General features: G+C 47.8%; 1 protein-coding gene across 1 annotated transcript in view; it reads right to left on the reverse strand.

Annotated features, from left to right (window-relative positions):
• The window catches only part of itga11a (integrin, alpha 11a), a 39,698-nt gene that overhangs the window by 5,029 nt on the left and 16,907 nt on the right, over positions 1-17,762 (reverse strand). The window contains exons 3-21 of the mRNA XM_036543814.1: positions 16,980-17,089; positions 15,871-15,962; positions 15,140-15,254; positions 14,831-14,958; positions 14,291-14,439; positions 13,736-13,880; positions 12,988-13,153; positions 12,807-12,877; positions 9,247-9,391; positions 7,289-7,437; positions 6,035-6,178; positions 3,926-4,129; positions 3,636-3,766; positions 3,260-3,426; positions 2,112-2,251; positions 1,804-1,914; positions 1,437-1,522; positions 1,130-1,334; positions 493-588 (exon numbers count right to left, since the gene is read on the reverse strand). Of these exons, the coding sequence (XP_036399707.1) occupies positions 493-588; positions 1,130-1,334; positions 1,437-1,522; positions 1,804-1,914; positions 2,112-2,251; positions 3,260-3,426; positions 3,636-3,766; positions 3,926-4,129; positions 6,035-6,178; positions 7,289-7,437; positions 9,247-9,391; positions 12,807-12,877; positions 12,988-13,153; positions 13,736-13,880; positions 14,291-14,439; positions 14,831-14,958; positions 15,140-15,254; positions 15,871-15,962; positions 16,980-17,089 (2,554 nt within the window). The remainder of the gene's footprint in view (positions 1-492; positions 589-1,129; positions 1,335-1,436; positions 1,523-1,803; positions 1,915-2,111; positions 2,252-3,259; positions 3,427-3,635; positions 3,767-3,925; positions 4,130-6,034; positions 6,179-7,288; positions 7,438-9,246; positions 9,392-12,806; positions 12,878-12,987; positions 13,154-13,735; positions 13,881-14,290; positions 14,440-14,830; positions 14,959-15,139; positions 15,255-15,870; positions 15,963-16,979; positions 17,090-17,762) is intronic.

Below are 17,762 nucleotides of genomic sequence, written 5' to 3' on the forward strand. Positions count from 1 at the left end.
TGGGTTTATGTGAGGTCATTGGGGGAGGGTTAGCGGTAACAGCCTGTTCTGGGTTAAGTGGCAGAGACTTGGAAAACATCGCATCACAAAGAGTGGGGAAGAGCACCGTCTCCTTTAGGGCTGCCAAACACAACATATCTAATGATCAAAACACGCTCCTAATGCGCTCCTCTTTCACACACTCAAACACCCTCCTAATATGCTTCTAACACGCTCCTATCCCATTCTAATACGCTCCTAACTCACTTTCACACACTCCTAACACACTGTAACACACTCCCTAACATGCTCCTACCAACTCTCCTAGTATATTCCTCACCCCTCAGAGCACAACCCTTACAGTACAGAGCATTTCATAGAGCCTGCAGGTAGCTGCCTCTCTTTCTGCGGGTGGTTGCCTCTCTGTCTGCAGGTAGCTGCCTCCCACACTGTTTTCTCTCTGGGGAGAGGGTGTTTGGCGCTCCCCCCGGTTATGTGACAGCTTTAACTCACCTGTGCCTGTGATCTCATGAAGGGTGAGCTGACGTTGCAGGTTCTCAGTCTCTGCCTGTCTTTGCTCCAGCACTCAATCTTGATGTCTGACTTGTCCTGCCGGGGGAAAGAGCGAGGCGTTCACAGTGACTCTGGCTGCCAGCTACAGACTTTGCCTGTGCCACTGCAGCCTGCTGCAGCTGGGGAAACGCGCCTTGCTCTGAGAAATCAATGGTAAGAGGGGGCGATGTGGAAGAGCGGCTATGGAATCTGACTGCAACCAGCAGGGTGCAGGTTTAAATTCCAGGACCAACTTTCAATTACACCTCCGAGTAAAGTAGTTAACACGCTTCAGTAAAAAACTGAGCTCCATAAATGGATTCATCCGTGTATAAAATGTAAGCCCTGTAAATTGTCTTGCAGCGACGATTCCTGGCAAACAAATAAGTTCTGTAATGTAAGAGAGTGTCCCTCCCGCACTGTCCAGATGGAAAAACAATATGGCCTAATGCCATTTGCGAAGTACATTTTGATACATGTGACAGCGCAACATTTTACAGTACATACGTGTCCAGTTTCATATTTGGCTGCGGCACAGAACTGTACAATTCAGAGACCTTGACTGTCGGGCCCTCATGACCCTGTGAGGGTGCCTTACCTTGACTATGAGACTAGAGAAACGTAGGTTGGGGCTGTAGGAGATGTTGAGACGAGCGCTGTAGGCATTCTCTCCGCGGTTCTCCAAGCGTGTGTCCACCACCATCCTCCTCCGTGACCCCTCAATCACTCTCTCTGAGCCCTCTGCTGCCCCCTGCTGTCGGCACAGTGCCCAGCGGGAGCGCGCAGGCTGCCCACAGAACTGCCTGCAGCAAGAAGGTAAAGGCTGCTGATTAAACTGCAAAGGCATTTTATAATCTATAAAGCCGTGTGTGTGTGTGTGTGTGTGTGTGTGTTAGTAGACATACCTGCGGTCCAGGAGGTCAGTGTGACTCTGCAGGACCAGGTTAGGGCGGCAGTGGTCATCTTCATCACAGCCATTCCAGAAAGGCAGCTACCAAGTGAAGGAGAGACAGTGAGAGAGAGAGAGACAGAGAGAGAGAGCTCTGTACAGACACTCACATCACTACAGGAGCACAGGGAAAGCTGGAGCACAGGACCTCTCCTGCTTTTTTATTTTCAGAAACCCTTCAGCTACATCAAAAGAAGTTTAAACATCCTTTAAACAGAGGGTGCCTCACTTTTGAATTAACAGTATAAGTGCATGTTTCCTCTTAGGGCTTGGCTTTGCGAGTGGTGTGTGGGTGGGGCAGGGCGGGGCAGAGAACCGCTCACCTCGGTCCTGAATGTGGTGGGCCAGCTGTCGTCCAGCGTGGGACCGTGATCAGGGTCCTGCAGGCCTGTTTCCACAGCAAACACTATGGGCCGGCTGTAGTCTGTAAAGTCCTGGAGAGAGATGCACAGTTACCAAACATAACGACCACACTTTCCAACACGATGGAATACACAACCGAAACTCAACATAATCATATGACAGCACAAAGCACAACACTGCACTACGCAACACAACAACAATAATAATGTGCGTGACATCACAGGTGAAGTGCAGGCAGAGTTCTGCAGCAGTACACGGTGACGCTCACCAGGACGTGGAAGTACACGTGCTCGCAGGCTGACTCGGAGGGCAGCAGGGTGAGGTTTCGGGGCTGCTGGCGGTCGCCCTCCTCCAGAACAGCTCGCGGGGTGTAGCGGCGCTCCTCAATAAAAGCACTGTACCTCAGGGCTGGGGGATATTACAATGAAACTATTTACGCAATTATTGTGGTCTTTGTGTCTGTCATTGTCAAGTTTGGTGCTGTTGAGTTGATGGGAAAATCACACACGTTCCCCCTGAAGCCCGGGGAAACAACAGAATGAAATCTGACTGATTCTAGTAAATCCAGTGTGGGACACTGCTGTTACACCACGAGCTACACTCCATGAGTGACTCCAGTTAGGATGCATCTGTTTAGGAGACAGTCTATGTGTTGTAAGTTTCCTGGAGAGGTGTCTACAGAGTAAATAATAATGATAGTAAATGTACAGCTGTATCTGGACTGATCATATCTGCATGTCTGTGCTGAGTCTGGTGCAGAGACTCCCTGTGGCGAGCGCTCCTTAAATAACCTCCCCTTATTTATGTCCGACTCTTCACTGCCTGACTGCGTTTGGGAAGGACTAGGCTGAAAGTGGCGAGAGAACAAAAGAGAAACATTTTGGGGACGTTGCATCATGTCTGTGCACTTTCCCTTTAATCTAAAAAAGAAATCTGGGCAGTCAGTACTAATGCCTAAAATTCGACCCTGAGGTCAATGAGAAGAGAGTAATATGAGACGAGAGTTAGGTCTGCTGTGAGCTGATAGGAACCAGACAAGCAGAGGACTTGCACCCTTCAGACAGTATTGTATTCAGCAGCGCCAGATAAAACTGCAGTAAGAGCATCTGAGACTGACACACTATAAAGAGTTCTCCAGGCTCGAGCGTCTGAGCGCTGATCGCTGCGGCTGACCCAGCACATCTGAGGAGAATTACAGACAGACACGACATCGGGAATAGGAAATAAATTTGGTACAGTTGTTTACTGTCAGTTCAGGCTATCCATCACCTGACACCACACACATACACACATACAAACACATACACAAACCCACAGACTCACATACCGCATACATGCGCATGCAGTCTTACTCACACATACACATACAGACGCACACACACACACACTGAAGCTGTAAAGATCCCTGGAACGTACCCACTTGCTGTTTTGGGGGCATGGAGGTCCTGGCGGTGACGTTGAGGCATACGATGGCAGACATGCAGGTGACATCCTTGCCCCCCCGCCGGCAGTCCTTGTTGAAGATGTTGATCTTGCTCGGCTCAAACTCGATGCTGGCGTGAATGCGGACGACACTGCGGGACCTGCACACAGTCAAACAGAGCACACGCTGTCATCTTTGCTAGTAAGACGCAATTATTATTAAAGACAGACAGGCATTCTCAGGCATTTCTCAGCCTGAGCTGTGCAGACTTGTCATGGGTGTAGTTGGGGGGGGGGGGGGGTAAATGTGGGGGTGTGCATGTGTGAGTGTGCGTGTCTATGTGTGTGTATAGGGAAGAGTTGTACCCACCACAGTAATACTGCTGCACCCAGCGAACCGACTGCCAAGTCCACCAGCCCATCTCCATTCATGTCCATCTGCCCATGGATACTGCAGCCAAAATACTGCAAACTTGAGGAGAGATCTATTGCTCCAATCCTCTGAGAGGGAGAGGGAGAGGGAGAGAGGGGGAGAGGGAGAGAGAGGGGGAGATGAAAAGTTGATAAGGCAGAGAGACAGAAAGAGAGAGATAATATAAGAGTTATGCTTTCACTTATTAATGGATAATGTGTTATTTGTAGTCATAACACACTGCGAACCTGTTTGTACTTGCGCAGTATCCTGTTGGGCTGGCTGTAGAAAATGTAGATCGCTCCCCGATGGTCGTCCTCCAGTGGCGCGCCCACTACCACCTCGCTGTAGCTGTCGCCGTTGAGATCTGGGACGGAAGCAATGGACGAGCCGAAACGAGAGTTCTGCCCCCGGTCAGATATCTCTAGCGCCCCCTCCAGGACAAAGCGATTCTGAACGGAGAGAAAAAGGTGAATAAACACCAGAACAGGTCAGTGGAGAATGATCAGTGTAAGTGTGAAGTGTGAAGATTATAGAGGCACTCCAGTGCGCATTTAAAATGAATGCAAATCTGAGTACCTGTAACCTCCTCTTCTGGCTGATGATGCAAACTGGCCCTAATACCAGCCAGGGCTGTTGAAAAAGTTGCTCTTTTTCTGACCACACAGTAAACACACTAAAAATCGCATTGATATCACTGGGCTGCAAATACACAAACACATACACACATACACAAGCACAAGCACTCACCTCCCCCAAAAATGGTGTCATTAACTTTTCCAGTTGTTTGTCCAGTATATGAATTATTTAAAACGTATTTAGTCTGTTAAAATAAAAACGTTCAAAACTAAATATTAAATGAAGAAGGATGGAGTACCCTGAAATAAGGCTACAGTCCTCATCTGCTTCCCAGCTCAGACCAAACCTTCCATTATCCAATTTATTTTCCTCTGGCCCCACACCCCTGGGGATGTGGGATTCAGAAACTTTGTCAACATGAAGAATGTCTGTTTCATGGCAGAGTAAAATGATCAAAAGGAAAAGTTCTGAACGTCTCAGGAGAGATTTGCCATCAAATATCTAGTTAGGTGAAGTCACTAGGAAAACATTTATATCCTCAAATACAATAACTCTCCATTTCTGGAAAGTTTGAAAGAAATGTATAATTCTTCGGAATTATGCAACAAGGCAAAGGTGCCAGCCAAGTATTTTAAAATGGAACTAGTCATACTCATCTCTTTTTCTCTGATCCCATCTATCTCTCCCTCTCTCTCCCTCTTGATTTAATTAAATTAAATTTAAAATCCTTTGTTTGGACAATACACAATTGGTCCACATTTTCAAAGCCTGAACAGCAATCCCTAAATAACAAGATTTCAAAAGAGTCATACCACGAAATAATACAAAGGCCTATTACACCACCTCGTACCCCTCTCAGTTCAAATCATATTGCAGTGCATTATTGTTGCTGAAGAAAAGGAGACTTTCCCTCTATCTCTGTTTGTCTCTCTCTCCCACCTTCCTCCCTTTATCTCCGGCTGTATGTCATACTGGAAGTAGGTGAGATCATATGTTTTCCCAGAGCGCCTGAGGGATTAGTCCATACTGTGCCCCATGCACGGCGCCCAACCCCAGGATTCAAAGCCTGCATAAATTCATTAGAGAAATGGAAATAAAGTATAAAAAGGAACTTCATGTGAAACACATGGCGGGGCTTTGAGCCACCCCATCATCCTACATTCAGCACCCGTTTCCCCTCCACTGTCCTGCTCAGACACCCCCAAAACTCGGCACTCCTGACAGGGTGAGACTTGCCATCATCTACACATACACACAGAAAACTGTGCAGTGCTGGTGTACTGGTTTATAAAACTAACACACAGACACAGAGGTAGCTGTGCAGTGAGTTACAAAATTACTGAAGGGATTCATAAAAGATATTCATAAAAACTGCCACACAGACACACAGAGAGCTGAGCAGTGCTGGTTAAGAGATTTATAAACTTGCCACACAGACACACAGAGAGCTGTGCAGTGCTGGTGAAGGGATTAATAAAACCAGCCAGTGGAGATTTTCCAAGACCAGGCCGCTCTGCCTCATAACCTCCAGGAATTTGGGGAGGGGGGACATTTCTACAGCAATTTCCAGCTATTAGGAGCTTTAATCCAGGACCTGCTGGTAATGATGTTTGAAGGAGTGAATGTTTTCCTTCTGAGTTCACCCTGAAATAGTATTCTCACCCTGAGCAGGTTCTAATGAGGCTGAGCTGCTCAGGGAAGTGAGATTACCCTTTTCACTGCATGCTGTTACAGGGCCATGTGTGTGTGTGTGTGTGTGTGTGTGTGTGTGCTCTTACCTGCTCTGTTACTCTGTAGATGTACACCTTCCCCTTCTCCCAGCCCCCACTGAAGAGCATGGGTGCTGCGACCAGGAGGTTGTCTGTCACTCCATCTCCATCGATGTCCACTGGCGCAATCACACTGCCATAGTACGAGCCAATCTGCAGACCACACGCAGGGTGTGAGGACTACACCCTTTCCAGGAGCTCTAGGTTCCAGTTCAAATCACTAAACTTTACTTTGGCTCTCTGATGTCACCACACCTCCCAGACACTCAAGCTCACTGCTACACTGCTATTGCTACAGTGCTACTGCTATACTGTAACACTGCTATACTGCTATTGCTATACTGCTACTGCTACACCGCTATACTATTACACTGCTACTGCTATACTGTTACACTGTTATACTGCTATACCGCTACTGCTACACTGCTATACTATTACACTGCTACTGCTATACTGTTATACTGCTACACCGCTACTGCTACATTGCGATACTATTACACTGCTACTGCTATGCTGCTGCTGCTACACTGCTATTGCTACACTGTTAATGCTGTACTGCTATACTGCCACAGCTACACTGCTACTGCTACATTGTGTAAGTGCTACTGCCATTGTTATACTGCTATGCTGCTATACTGCTTCAGCCACATTGCTGCTATGGAGCCTTCCAGAAGGCGTGCTAACGTGCTAACATGCTAACATCCCTAAAAGAATGTTCTGATTCAGTTTCAGAGTGTTGTTATTGTGTTTGACACAGCTGAGTGTGGGGCCCGGCTCTGATTGTGGGATGCAGATGAGGAGCACATGGGCTCAGTGTTGGAAACAGAGTTGTGGGGGCAGGGGGAAAGGGGGTGGGAGTGTGGAGTCTAGACTGGAGCCTGCTCTCATACCATCTCTCATGTGTCATGCATATGTGAACTTACACCCGTTCATCTCACAACAACCCCCAGCGGAGAGGGGCGAAACTCTGCGGCTCTGAATGCTGCCGCTGTACCACTTATTCACATTCGGCACGGCAATGTGTGTCAGTTGGTATGTGTGTTAGTGTGTTAATTTGTGCGCGTATGTGTCTGTGTGTGTAATTGGGTATATTTGTGAGTGTATTAGCATTTATGATTGTGTGTGTGCGTGTGTAAATGTGTGTGTTCATGAGCATGTTAGCATATTTGATTATACGTGTTTATGTGTGTGTGTTAGTGTATTTGTGTGTGAGTACATTAGTAAGTTAGTATGAGTTAGTGGGTGTGTGTGTAGCAGTAGTACCTGCTGTCCCCTCAGTGAGTGTAGGACGGTCAGGTTGCCGCTGTTGGTCAGAGTGAAGATGATGACCTTTCCCGTGTGGTTGAATCGCGGAGCCCCGGCCACATACAACCGGCCGTTTTTCGCAGAAACCACTGATGTCACCGTGTAACCTGTGAGCACAGACACAGAGTCACAGACAGAGTCACTGACACAGAGTCACAGACACAGATTCAAAGATTCACACAGTCACAGAAAAAGACACGGTTCCTAGGCCTAGGAATTTCAGAGATGATCATTGTAAACAGAAAAGTAGTTTAGCTTGCAAATGCACACACACACACACACACACACACAAACACACAAATGCAGCCGCACCATTCCCAAGTGAATAGAACTCTCTGAACTTGTGTCATTAACTTGCGGAAAGTCAATTCTAGGATTTTCTGCGGAATCCTTGGCCACCTACTGTCAAACAGTCCCCAGGGGTCCATGGACCACAGCTGAGAACCACTGCATTATACAACCACTGGGAAGACAGTCAGCTCGGCTTTACTGCAGGTGCTGAAATCACCTTTTCAATGTACCGGAAAGTCAAATCATTACATGCCGAAGGTAAAGAACAGCCATTTGTTCCATAAAGAAGACCACAGCAGTTAGCGTGACTCCCTCCGTGACTCCACACTATAGCCCAGAGTCACTCCAGACCTCAGAGCTGAGATATGTTTGTCATCATTGAGCTGGGATCAGTCAGTCACCCTCCCACTGAAGGCTGGCATGACCTTCTGATACTTATTAAACAGCTCTCATTTTACACATTTTCCATTTACACAGCTGAAAAAAGTTAATGAATTAATGCAAGTTAAGTTCCATGCACAATGCTACCACAGCACTGACCCTGCTAGAGATTTAAACCTCTCTCTCTGTTTCTCCCTAACCCTCTCTCCGTCTTTTCCTCTCTCTCCCTCCCCCTCCCTCTCTCCCACTCAGAGCATTTTCTGCAGGCTGTAATGAGGCTGGGATGGCTTCCATCCGCCGCTCTGATGGGAAAAGCAGGGCTCAGGAGAGAGATGTGGTGGGAACCAGTGGAGCAGTTTACAGAGGGGGCCCGCAGTGGTGATGGCGTTAAAACCACACAGCCCCATCACCCCAGCTGCGCACTTCCAGAGACAGAGGGGGGAAAGAGAGGCAGAGAGGGGGAGAGAGAGAGAGAGAGGGGAGGAAAGAGATGGGGGGGAAGGGAAGAGAAGAATGAGGAAAGAGAGGGGGAGAGAGGGAAGGAATAATGAGGAGAGGGGAAGTGGTAGAAGAGAAAAAGAAAGAGAAAAGAGTAGGGAAAAAGAGGGGAGGGGGAAGAGAGGGAGAACAGGAAGGAGAGTAGGGGAGGCATGAAGGGACAGAGAGGAGGGAAAGGGGGGGTGAGTGAGACCCCCTGTAGATCTCCCTACATATGATATATGAATATACGTGTTTATTTTAGTCTACATAGGTCTACTTACATTTAATATAGTCTATTACAGCTTTGGCAACACTATTTTGTTTGTCCTGCCAAAAAATTCCACTGAATTGAATTGAGACAGACAAATACAGAGAGAGAGAGACACAGAGAGAGCCCCAATACCAGCCCAACATGTGGCCTCATGTCAGTGACAGTGAGCACCGACTGCTGCAGGAATGGGGTATGGGATGTGCTGAACAATTCAACTGTATCACTATTATTGCATCATATTGGTAGCTAATATTAATCAATATCAATCTATAGTTTTAGAATTTTATTAAACGTATACTATTAGTTTGGGTTTTTTCTTGATGTTACCATGCTGTGATATGTTTGCGTGACGTTTTGTGTTCATTCATCATCACTGTGCAACTGTCAGATCAGCTAAGACAGAGTGGGATGGGTGTGTCTGGAGAGTGAGGGGGACAAGTAGGGAGGTGTAGGGAGGGTGAGGGGTGTGTGGGGAGGGTCAGGGGCTCTTTACCCAGGTACGCGCCGTGATTCTTCAGCTCCTCCGGGAACTCCTGCAGGTAGGAGGATTTTGGCGGGACGACTTTTCCCATGCGAGTCTCTTTCAGCACCGCCCCATTCCAGTCATACGCTCCAACCGCACCTACCAGGATACCGTCCTGAAGAGAGGGAGACAGACTCGGTAAGAGGGCTGTGTGTGTGTGTGTGTGTGTGTGTGTGTGTGCATGCGCGTTTGCACATGAGCGAGCATGAATGCTGAGGGACACATCTGGCGAATGTGGCACATGGTTTAGAGTGTGGGTGCTGAAACAGGAGTGTGGAACACCTCTGCCCTGACATCACCCTAAAACTCCGCTCAGTCAGGAAACAGGCATCTCTCACATCACTCTTAAAAAGACATTTCTGCTCATACACTCTGCCAACACCGCTTCATAAAAGAAACAAAAATAAATAGAGAGAAGCTCTAATCTTTTCAACATGCTTCTCTCTCCAAATGCCGTTTGAAGCCTCAGGGACATTGATGGATAATGAAAAGGGCATTCGTGGACTTTCCTAATTGCCTCAGAATGTGGAATACAGGCATACAGAGACACACACAATTACATACATAGTTACATGCACACATAGACAGGCACACACACAGACACATATGCATAAAATGCACAGACACACATGCACAAACACAGACATACACACACACATGCGTGCGCACACAGGCAGATATGCACATGGCTGTAAGTCCTCCTAACTGAAGCCCTCTCTCCTTGCCTCCCGCACCACAGATGAGTGATGTGCTGCCTTCAGAGACCATGGAGAGACTGTAGTGCTATAGCTGAGCCCCGCTGTGTGCAGCTCCATCCTCAGTGTTCAGCACAGACAGGATCTTTCCAAACAACACGCTGCTTTAAGGCCTGGACCTGTTTCAAACAGTACAGCACCGGACCATGCTGATCTGAGCTTTCATTCAAAGACAGAACCAACTGCAGGAGGCTGTCCTGTTTGTTTGGATCTGCTTCCATGCAGGGATATGCTGAACAAGCCGGGTAAGATATGCAGCTACTCTTTATGAGCAGCAAAGAGGGTTAATCAATCTGTACCATCTTCAGCACATTCTAGTTTTTCTCAGTTGTTTACAAACTGCATGCACATAAATGTCAAAAGTTCAAGCCCATGTGTCAAAACTCTGAACCACGGCAAATTTTACTTGTATTCACTCATATTTCGATTCCAGTTCACGCTATTACAGAACGACTCACACGCAGCTCTGTCTCACAGCACGGCTCATAGTGAAATCCCCTGCGTTCATGTGGGAAACATGACTGCAGAAATATGAAAATACTTCACCTGTACAAACCCAAATTGCATATTTCTGTTCAATTATCTGTCAGAGATTTAGACTGAATAGAAGAAGTTGCAGGTGAACGCTTCATAGTTGAAGAACAACATAACCAAATGGGGCAAAAAGGTGAGAGGAAGAGCGAGGGAAGGAGGCAGAGTTCACAAAGTTATCAAGATGATGGTAAAGCTTTTTCCAATGATGTCTGTTCAAAGCTAGTTGATCATTTCACCAACCATGGGTTGAGTATGAGGGAGGCTGAACAGTAGGCACAGCCCAATTTGAGTCATTTCACTGTTGCCTTTTATAATTTGGACATTTAGAAATGAGAATAGGTAAGGGGACATTATGTTCTGCTGTGTTAATATTTATTTGAAACTCAGACTCAGAAGGAGAATTTACAAACAATCCCTATGTGATAAAACAAACCTTGACAACCCGGCTCATCCGTGACTATAGACATCTCTCCTATCTCCTTTCTGTGTCTGCTGTTCACAGCACCCTTTCTCCACCCCATCTCCCCCTCTCATTTCCTTGGTTATGATGTCCACACGGGGGGTTTAACAACTTTGGCCCACAGCCAGGTGCAATCCCTTTGTCAGACTCCAAACCAAATAAACCACAGCTATAACCACATCAAAGGCAACATTCACGCTTTGATTGCATGGAAATTCATATCTACTGAATTTACTCTTACGTGCAGTGTCATACAATCTGCAATACAGCATGTGAGTTACTACAGAAAAGTGAATACCTGAAATGAAGCAAGGATATATATTTTATATACTGATATATAGATGTGTATAAAATGGAACGAGGATGAAATGGTCTGCTCTGTTTTTTGTTTTGAAAATGTATCATTTCATACATAGTTCACACAAGTTCATACATAATGAGGTACGATCAAGCCAGAAACACATATAAATCCTGATGGCAGTGTGTATGATATGTGTGTATTATTTTGATGCAAATATTTGATTTTGAGAGGTGTTAACATATTTTTGAGGGCAGTATTTCACTTTGCACAGGATTTATGAAGTTTTGCTGAGTCAATAAACTGTTTTAAGCACTGTGCCGATAGTTTTGAGAGCATGAGATACTACTTCAAGAAATGTGTGTAAACAATTAAGAAAAACTCAAACAAACAAGAGGCTTGACAGGCTTGTGACTGCTTAGCTACATCAGTAAAACACTGTTTAATTAGACGTATTGGGATGGGGGGTCTCTATACTGGCCCGATATGCCTTGCAGAATATGCAGCACTCAGATATTAAAATACTGACATCATACACCACACTATAAAGGGTTTTTAAAGCAGTAACTGATCTACCACAAATTTAAAGACTTTAAAACAGCCACTTAAAAGAAGCCTGAAATTCCATTCAAAAGGCACAGAAAACCTTCCCTGGAATTCTGAACCACCACCAGTAAAACAGCTTGAGATTGAAGTGCAGTCAACACTACACACACATGTGAGTGGTGTGAGAAAGAGTGTGTGTGCGTGTGTGTGTGTACATGTGTGAGTGCTTGAATGTGTGTGTTTATGTATGTGTGTGTGTGTGATATACACAGTCTTTGAAGCTGAAAAATCTTGCATTCAACAAAACCATCTGCTCTTTCATGACTGCTTTTCCCCTTAAAGTCCTGAAATACTTTCCAGAACACTATCCTCCTCTCCGCACCCGCCTTGCCTTTGTGCTGGCCCTGGAATTCACCGTCTGGGCTATGAAATTTCCAGTCACGCCAGTCACCATCAGCATTATATTTATTTTCAATTAGGAGGTGGGGGTTGGGGGGCACATATACAGATAGATATTCTTCCCTGGGCAGGTTGCACTTGGATTGTTTGGTGGAACTGCAGTATCAGCTGCCACGAATGGGAGACAGACAGGAAGAGGCTGCACCGAGGAGCACAGCTGGAGACGGTGCTGCTGGTGACCTTCAGATCTGTCAGCTCAGCTGTCTGTGCCTCCCACAGCCAAAAGCTGTGATTACTCATCAGCTGAAACTGGAGGGACACAGTACATTCACCTCAATATTGGAGAGGAGAGAGGATGCATCCTACATACAGACGTAGTCAGCTTCCAGAACTACTCTCACGATGCACGATGATGTCATCACAGGCAAAAGAGAAAACTCACAGTGCACCACATCACAATCAAACAGGGGAAAGAAACCTCACAGCGCAGCACTTGACAACCATGGGCGAGAGAGGGTAAACCCACAGTGAGACTGACCTCCACAATGTGAGAGGAGAAGCCTGCCTGAGACATCTGCAGGCCGAATGCTGTCCCGTTCTTACTGGTGCCTGTGGAGACAGAGGAGAGGAGTTTAGGAGAGGGCCTTACTGTGCAGTGCAATGCATCGGCGGTGTGATTCTATATCCAGAGCGCAGAGCCTTGCAGCTAGACCCACTACCTTCCAGGCTGAAGATCCTGTCTCCCAGAGCGTCCACAATGTCTTTCAGCGCCGATTCATCCGTCACGTTGAAGAAATGCTTGTCGTCAGGGTCACTGGCAATATACCTAATCTCATTTAGGAAGGCCTCAGGGTTGATCCCACGCCGGTTGTAGTAGCCCAGGACCTAAGGACACCAAAGCTCTGTCGGTCCTCAGGGATGCTGCACATCGCCCCCTACTGGCCACCCTACACAGAGCGCTCCAGTTCTATCACTCACAGTCAAATATTCCAGAGACCTCACCGCTGCTCTAGATGGAGACTAAACTGGTCATTAAAAGCTGTAAAGAACCAATGACAGATGGGCTCCACTCAGGCAACCACCTCTTGGCACGCCTGGTGACCAGGTCAACAGGCACGGAGCGGCAGAGCCAGACACACCCCAGCCACACTGCCACACTGACACACAGTGACTCAGTCTTACCACAGCAAAGCAGCAGCACAGCACCGTGCCAGCACCCGGGGATTAGAGACAGAGACAGAGAGAGAGCCGGAGAGCAAGGGAGGGAGCACGCCAGGGAGAGAGGGAGGGAGACAGATAGAGAGAAAGACTGAAGGGGGAGACAGAGGAAGACAGAGAGTGAGGGAGGGAGAGGGAGGGAGACAGAGTGAGAGAAGGAAGGATACAGGCAGCCAGGGAGAGAGGGAGAGAGACAGAGACAGAGAGCAATGGAGAGAAAGAGACGGAGAGGGAGGAAGAAGGACTCACTGCAATGGCGTAGCGGGTGATGCCATCTTTCTCGCTGTCCTCGATGACCTGCTGCAGGTCTTGGTTGTCATGTGACTCCCCGTCTGTGATGACGATCATCACCTTCTTGGCTCCGCGCCGACCCCCCCTCTTAAAGGCCTGAGACCTGAGTGAATGCACACAGCCAATGGCATCTCCAGCACTCCCCAAGGGCACACCCTCTGAGTCTGCCTCCAGATTCCACACATCAAACCGCCAGGAAACTGCAGGCCAGCTCAGGCCATGTCCTGGAGGAACACAGTGTCTGCAAGGTTTCGGTAACGTCCTGACTGATCTGACGTAGCTTCTCCCCCCAGTTCTGTGGTTGTTCGTGCTTTAGAAAGCTGGAATCCAGCTGAGCTACAAGCTGAGGGGAGTGGACTTTAGCAGCACTGGTGAATCTGATTTTTCAAGGCTTTTGAGGAGAGAGACTGGCAGTAGAGAAGGTGCAGTGAGTATGCACTGAGTATGCACTGTAGCACGGTGGGCGGAGCTGTCTGAGTGTACGCTATGGCGTGGTGGGCGGAGCTGACGTACCGCGCCACATTAATGCCGAGCGCTGTGTTTGTCTCCTCCCCGCCACGCTGCTCGATCTTCCGCGCGGCCTTCACCACCTCCTCCACAGAGCGGAAGTCATTCAGGTGAAATTCATGGACCACCTTCTCCCCATACTGCAACACGCCAACCTGAGCAACAAACCCCACAACATGAGAACAAATTCTGCAACATGAGCAACAATTACTGCAACACAAGCAAGAAATACATTAACAACAGCATCTACAATACAAGCAGCAAACACTGTAACATGAGCAACAAATACTGCCACATGGGCAACAAATCCAACAATTTGAGGAACAATCATGACACTACTGCATCACTCAGACCTGAGAACTGAAGTAGCTTAACCTTGGGCATATGGAGGCACACGCCTAGAGTCCTGCACATACAGCCCTCGACCTGTACGGCATCCATACAGAAGCACAGAGCACAGAAAGGTATACAGAGAGGCCTACATTTATGTAAGAGTGTGCTTAGAATCCTCCCAGCTGCCCCAAAATGGACCCAGAGCCCACACACCTGGATCTGGCCTGGCCCAATGTAGAACTTCTGCAGGATGTTAATGAGGAAGTCCTGAACCTCGTACCACGGGTAGATGGAGTTGGATCCATCCAGAACAATCACAATGTCCATGTAGGTCTCACATCCTGTCAGAAACAAAAACACATCTGTATCTTTCGCAACATGGCTGCTCTCCATGAGGAACTCATAAGGGACAGGAAAGCTCTCCCAGTATAAACTCATTCATCCTGCCATGCTAACCACAGAGACAGTTAGAGGACATGTGAAGCTTGGGATGTTGCCGAGGATAGAGGAGTGTGTCTTTACTCTGAAAGGCTGGGGCGATGGTGCGCGAGAACTTGAAGCTGGCGTTCACTCTGGAGCAGATGCCTGTGCTGTAGTACGAGCTGCCACATTCGTAGGACCATAAAGGCCCGCAGGCCTGAAACACAGCAGAGACAGCACTCAACATGGTAACACACACACACACACACACACACACACACACACACACTCAACATGGTCACATACACACCCAGCCTGATGACACACAAACACAGACACACCATGGTCCCACACACATCCAACATGGTGACATACAAGAACACACACACACCATGGCACACTCACACCATGATCACACGTACACAGCATAGTCCCACACACAGACATACACAGACACACGCATGCAATCAGTATAATGTAGGGGACATCTGTTCTTGTGACCTGCTCTTGTGTTGCTCGGAATTCTAAAGCTTTTACAGCTGGCAAAACAATCCTAATGACCGTGAGTCTTACAGCAATCCAAATGACTATAACTCATATTACAGTCTTAATGAGCGTGACTCGTATGACATTGCTAATGATTTGATTGATTGGCCTTGCATGCCATACATTATGTCACTTCGGAGCACACGTGTCACGTCCGGGAAGCGGCAGGTGAGCGAGGGCAGCGAGGAGTAGGACTAGAGCGCTTGCGGGTAATGCAGCACATCTGCAGCTCTAGGAGACGTTGTTAGAGCGTTAACAGGACGTTCCCATTGCAACTCTGTACTCACCACAAAGCTGTTATCCTTGGGGTTGGAGGCCAGGGTCATTCCCAGCCGCATCTTATCCTTGCGCTCAGACACATTGGTCAACGATATCCTGCCTTAAGGACAAAGCAGCAAAGCAAGAACACATCTTTATTAGCCTCTGAATTCAATCAGAATAACCCTGACCGAATCATCAAATGGACTGACTCCTGCATTCAATCAGAGCTGACAAGTCAGTCAAAACAGCCCTCACCAAATAATTCAATACACTGACCCCTGGTTTCAATCACAACTGCCAAGTCACAGCTGCTGTTCAACGAAAACAGCTCTCACCAAGTCCTCCAATACACCGATCCCTGGATTCAATCAGAACAGCCGAGTCATCATGAAGGAAAAACCTCATTTGTGTAAATACGGAACAGACCAATCTGTCTGAAATCCTCTTCTTTTTACGATGACTCAGCTGTTTTGACTGAATATAAGAGTCAGTGCTGTGTAAGGGGAAAAAAGAGTTAAGACAGTCGGAGCAGCACACGGGGCCCCATCCTGGCCCCTCTGCTCTGCTGAACGGGGATCCCCGATGCAGCAGCCCTGGAGAGTGGCAGGAATGTAGCCGGAGTTTGGGGGCTCCCTCAGGAATGTGGGTTTCTGTTTTACAGACAGCATTCAGAGCTTCTCCGCCACGCACTCCTCCCAAAGCTCCAGGCTGACGTGCTCGAATCTAACTCGCTCTTTTCTCCAAAATGTCAAACTGTTTACTTCTAAAACAACCACAAACATCACGCCACCGATGTTGAGACAAGCATGTCATGTTCAGCGCCGAGCCGTGACGTCAGGCTGGAGGCATTCGCCGCCAGCTTCGCCCACGTGTTGCGTCTACCCGATGCAGATGTCTCCCATCTGAGAGGGGGGATGGGGGGAGGGTAGGGGGATGCGCACGACCTGGAGACGGCAGGATTCATGGGTTTGGCACAAACTCAACCCCACACTCACGAGCTGAGCACTGAGCAGAGAATGAAAGAGCTTTTACGATTCACAGGTGACTGCACACGTGGTGCCCGGAGTGAGAGAGCGCTGAGAGAGGCCGAGTCACACGCATTGAGAGAGGATGAGACTGAATCGCAGGAAGGTACCTAAGTTGAGCTTTGCACAGTTGCCGTTGGCTCTCCGGTTCATTGGGCACTTGTAGATGTCCCCGGTCTGGTATGGGCCATTAGTCTCAAAGGGGGCTCCCACCAGTAACCTAGAAAGAGAAAGTTCAAGAGTCAGGATTCATAATTCTGTGGATTTATGCACTAAGAAAGAGAGGAATTCTTTTGTTTGCAGTCCACTGCTTTCCTGGAGTTCAGGGGATGTTTTTCCACAGTTTCCCCAATGGACTTGACTTTGCTGCCTCTTTGGTTCCCCCTGGAAAACACATTCTGTCTAGCTCTTTGTGACAAAGGGATCATAAAAATGGTCTGATTAAAAGAAAGAAGGGAAGAGAAGGAAAAGAGAGGGACTCAAACCCTGAGAAAGATTCAAAATGTGCAGCTCAGCTGCACTGTGTGACAGTGTTTATGGGCTATATGTCGGCAAACTGACCCCAGCCTGTCCAACACATACACACACACACACACACACACATCAAAACGCACACATACACACAGCACAGTTATACACAAACAAACTATCGCATAGACGTGGCAGTGTGAATCATGCTGAGTCTAGTTGTTTGGGCCGGAGGATAGAACAGAGAGAATGAGACAATTACACATGCAGACATTCACACACACTTACACACACACACAAATACACACACCAGCAGATGTGCTCCAGCCGTATCGGCCACACGGAGCCGCGAGGTGGCAGGGGGATTGGGTCAGCACCACGGGCCCGGTGCCTGAAACACAAGACTAACGGGAGCTGCTCCTTTC

Source organism: Megalops cyprinoides, chromosome 13 (genome assembly GCF_013368585.1).
Source record: "Megalops cyprinoides isolate fMegCyp1 chromosome 13, fMegCyp1.pri, whole genome shotgun sequence".
Taxonomy (NCBI): Eukaryota; Metazoa; Chordata; class Actinopteri; order Elopiformes; family Megalopidae; genus Megalops; species Megalops cyprinoides.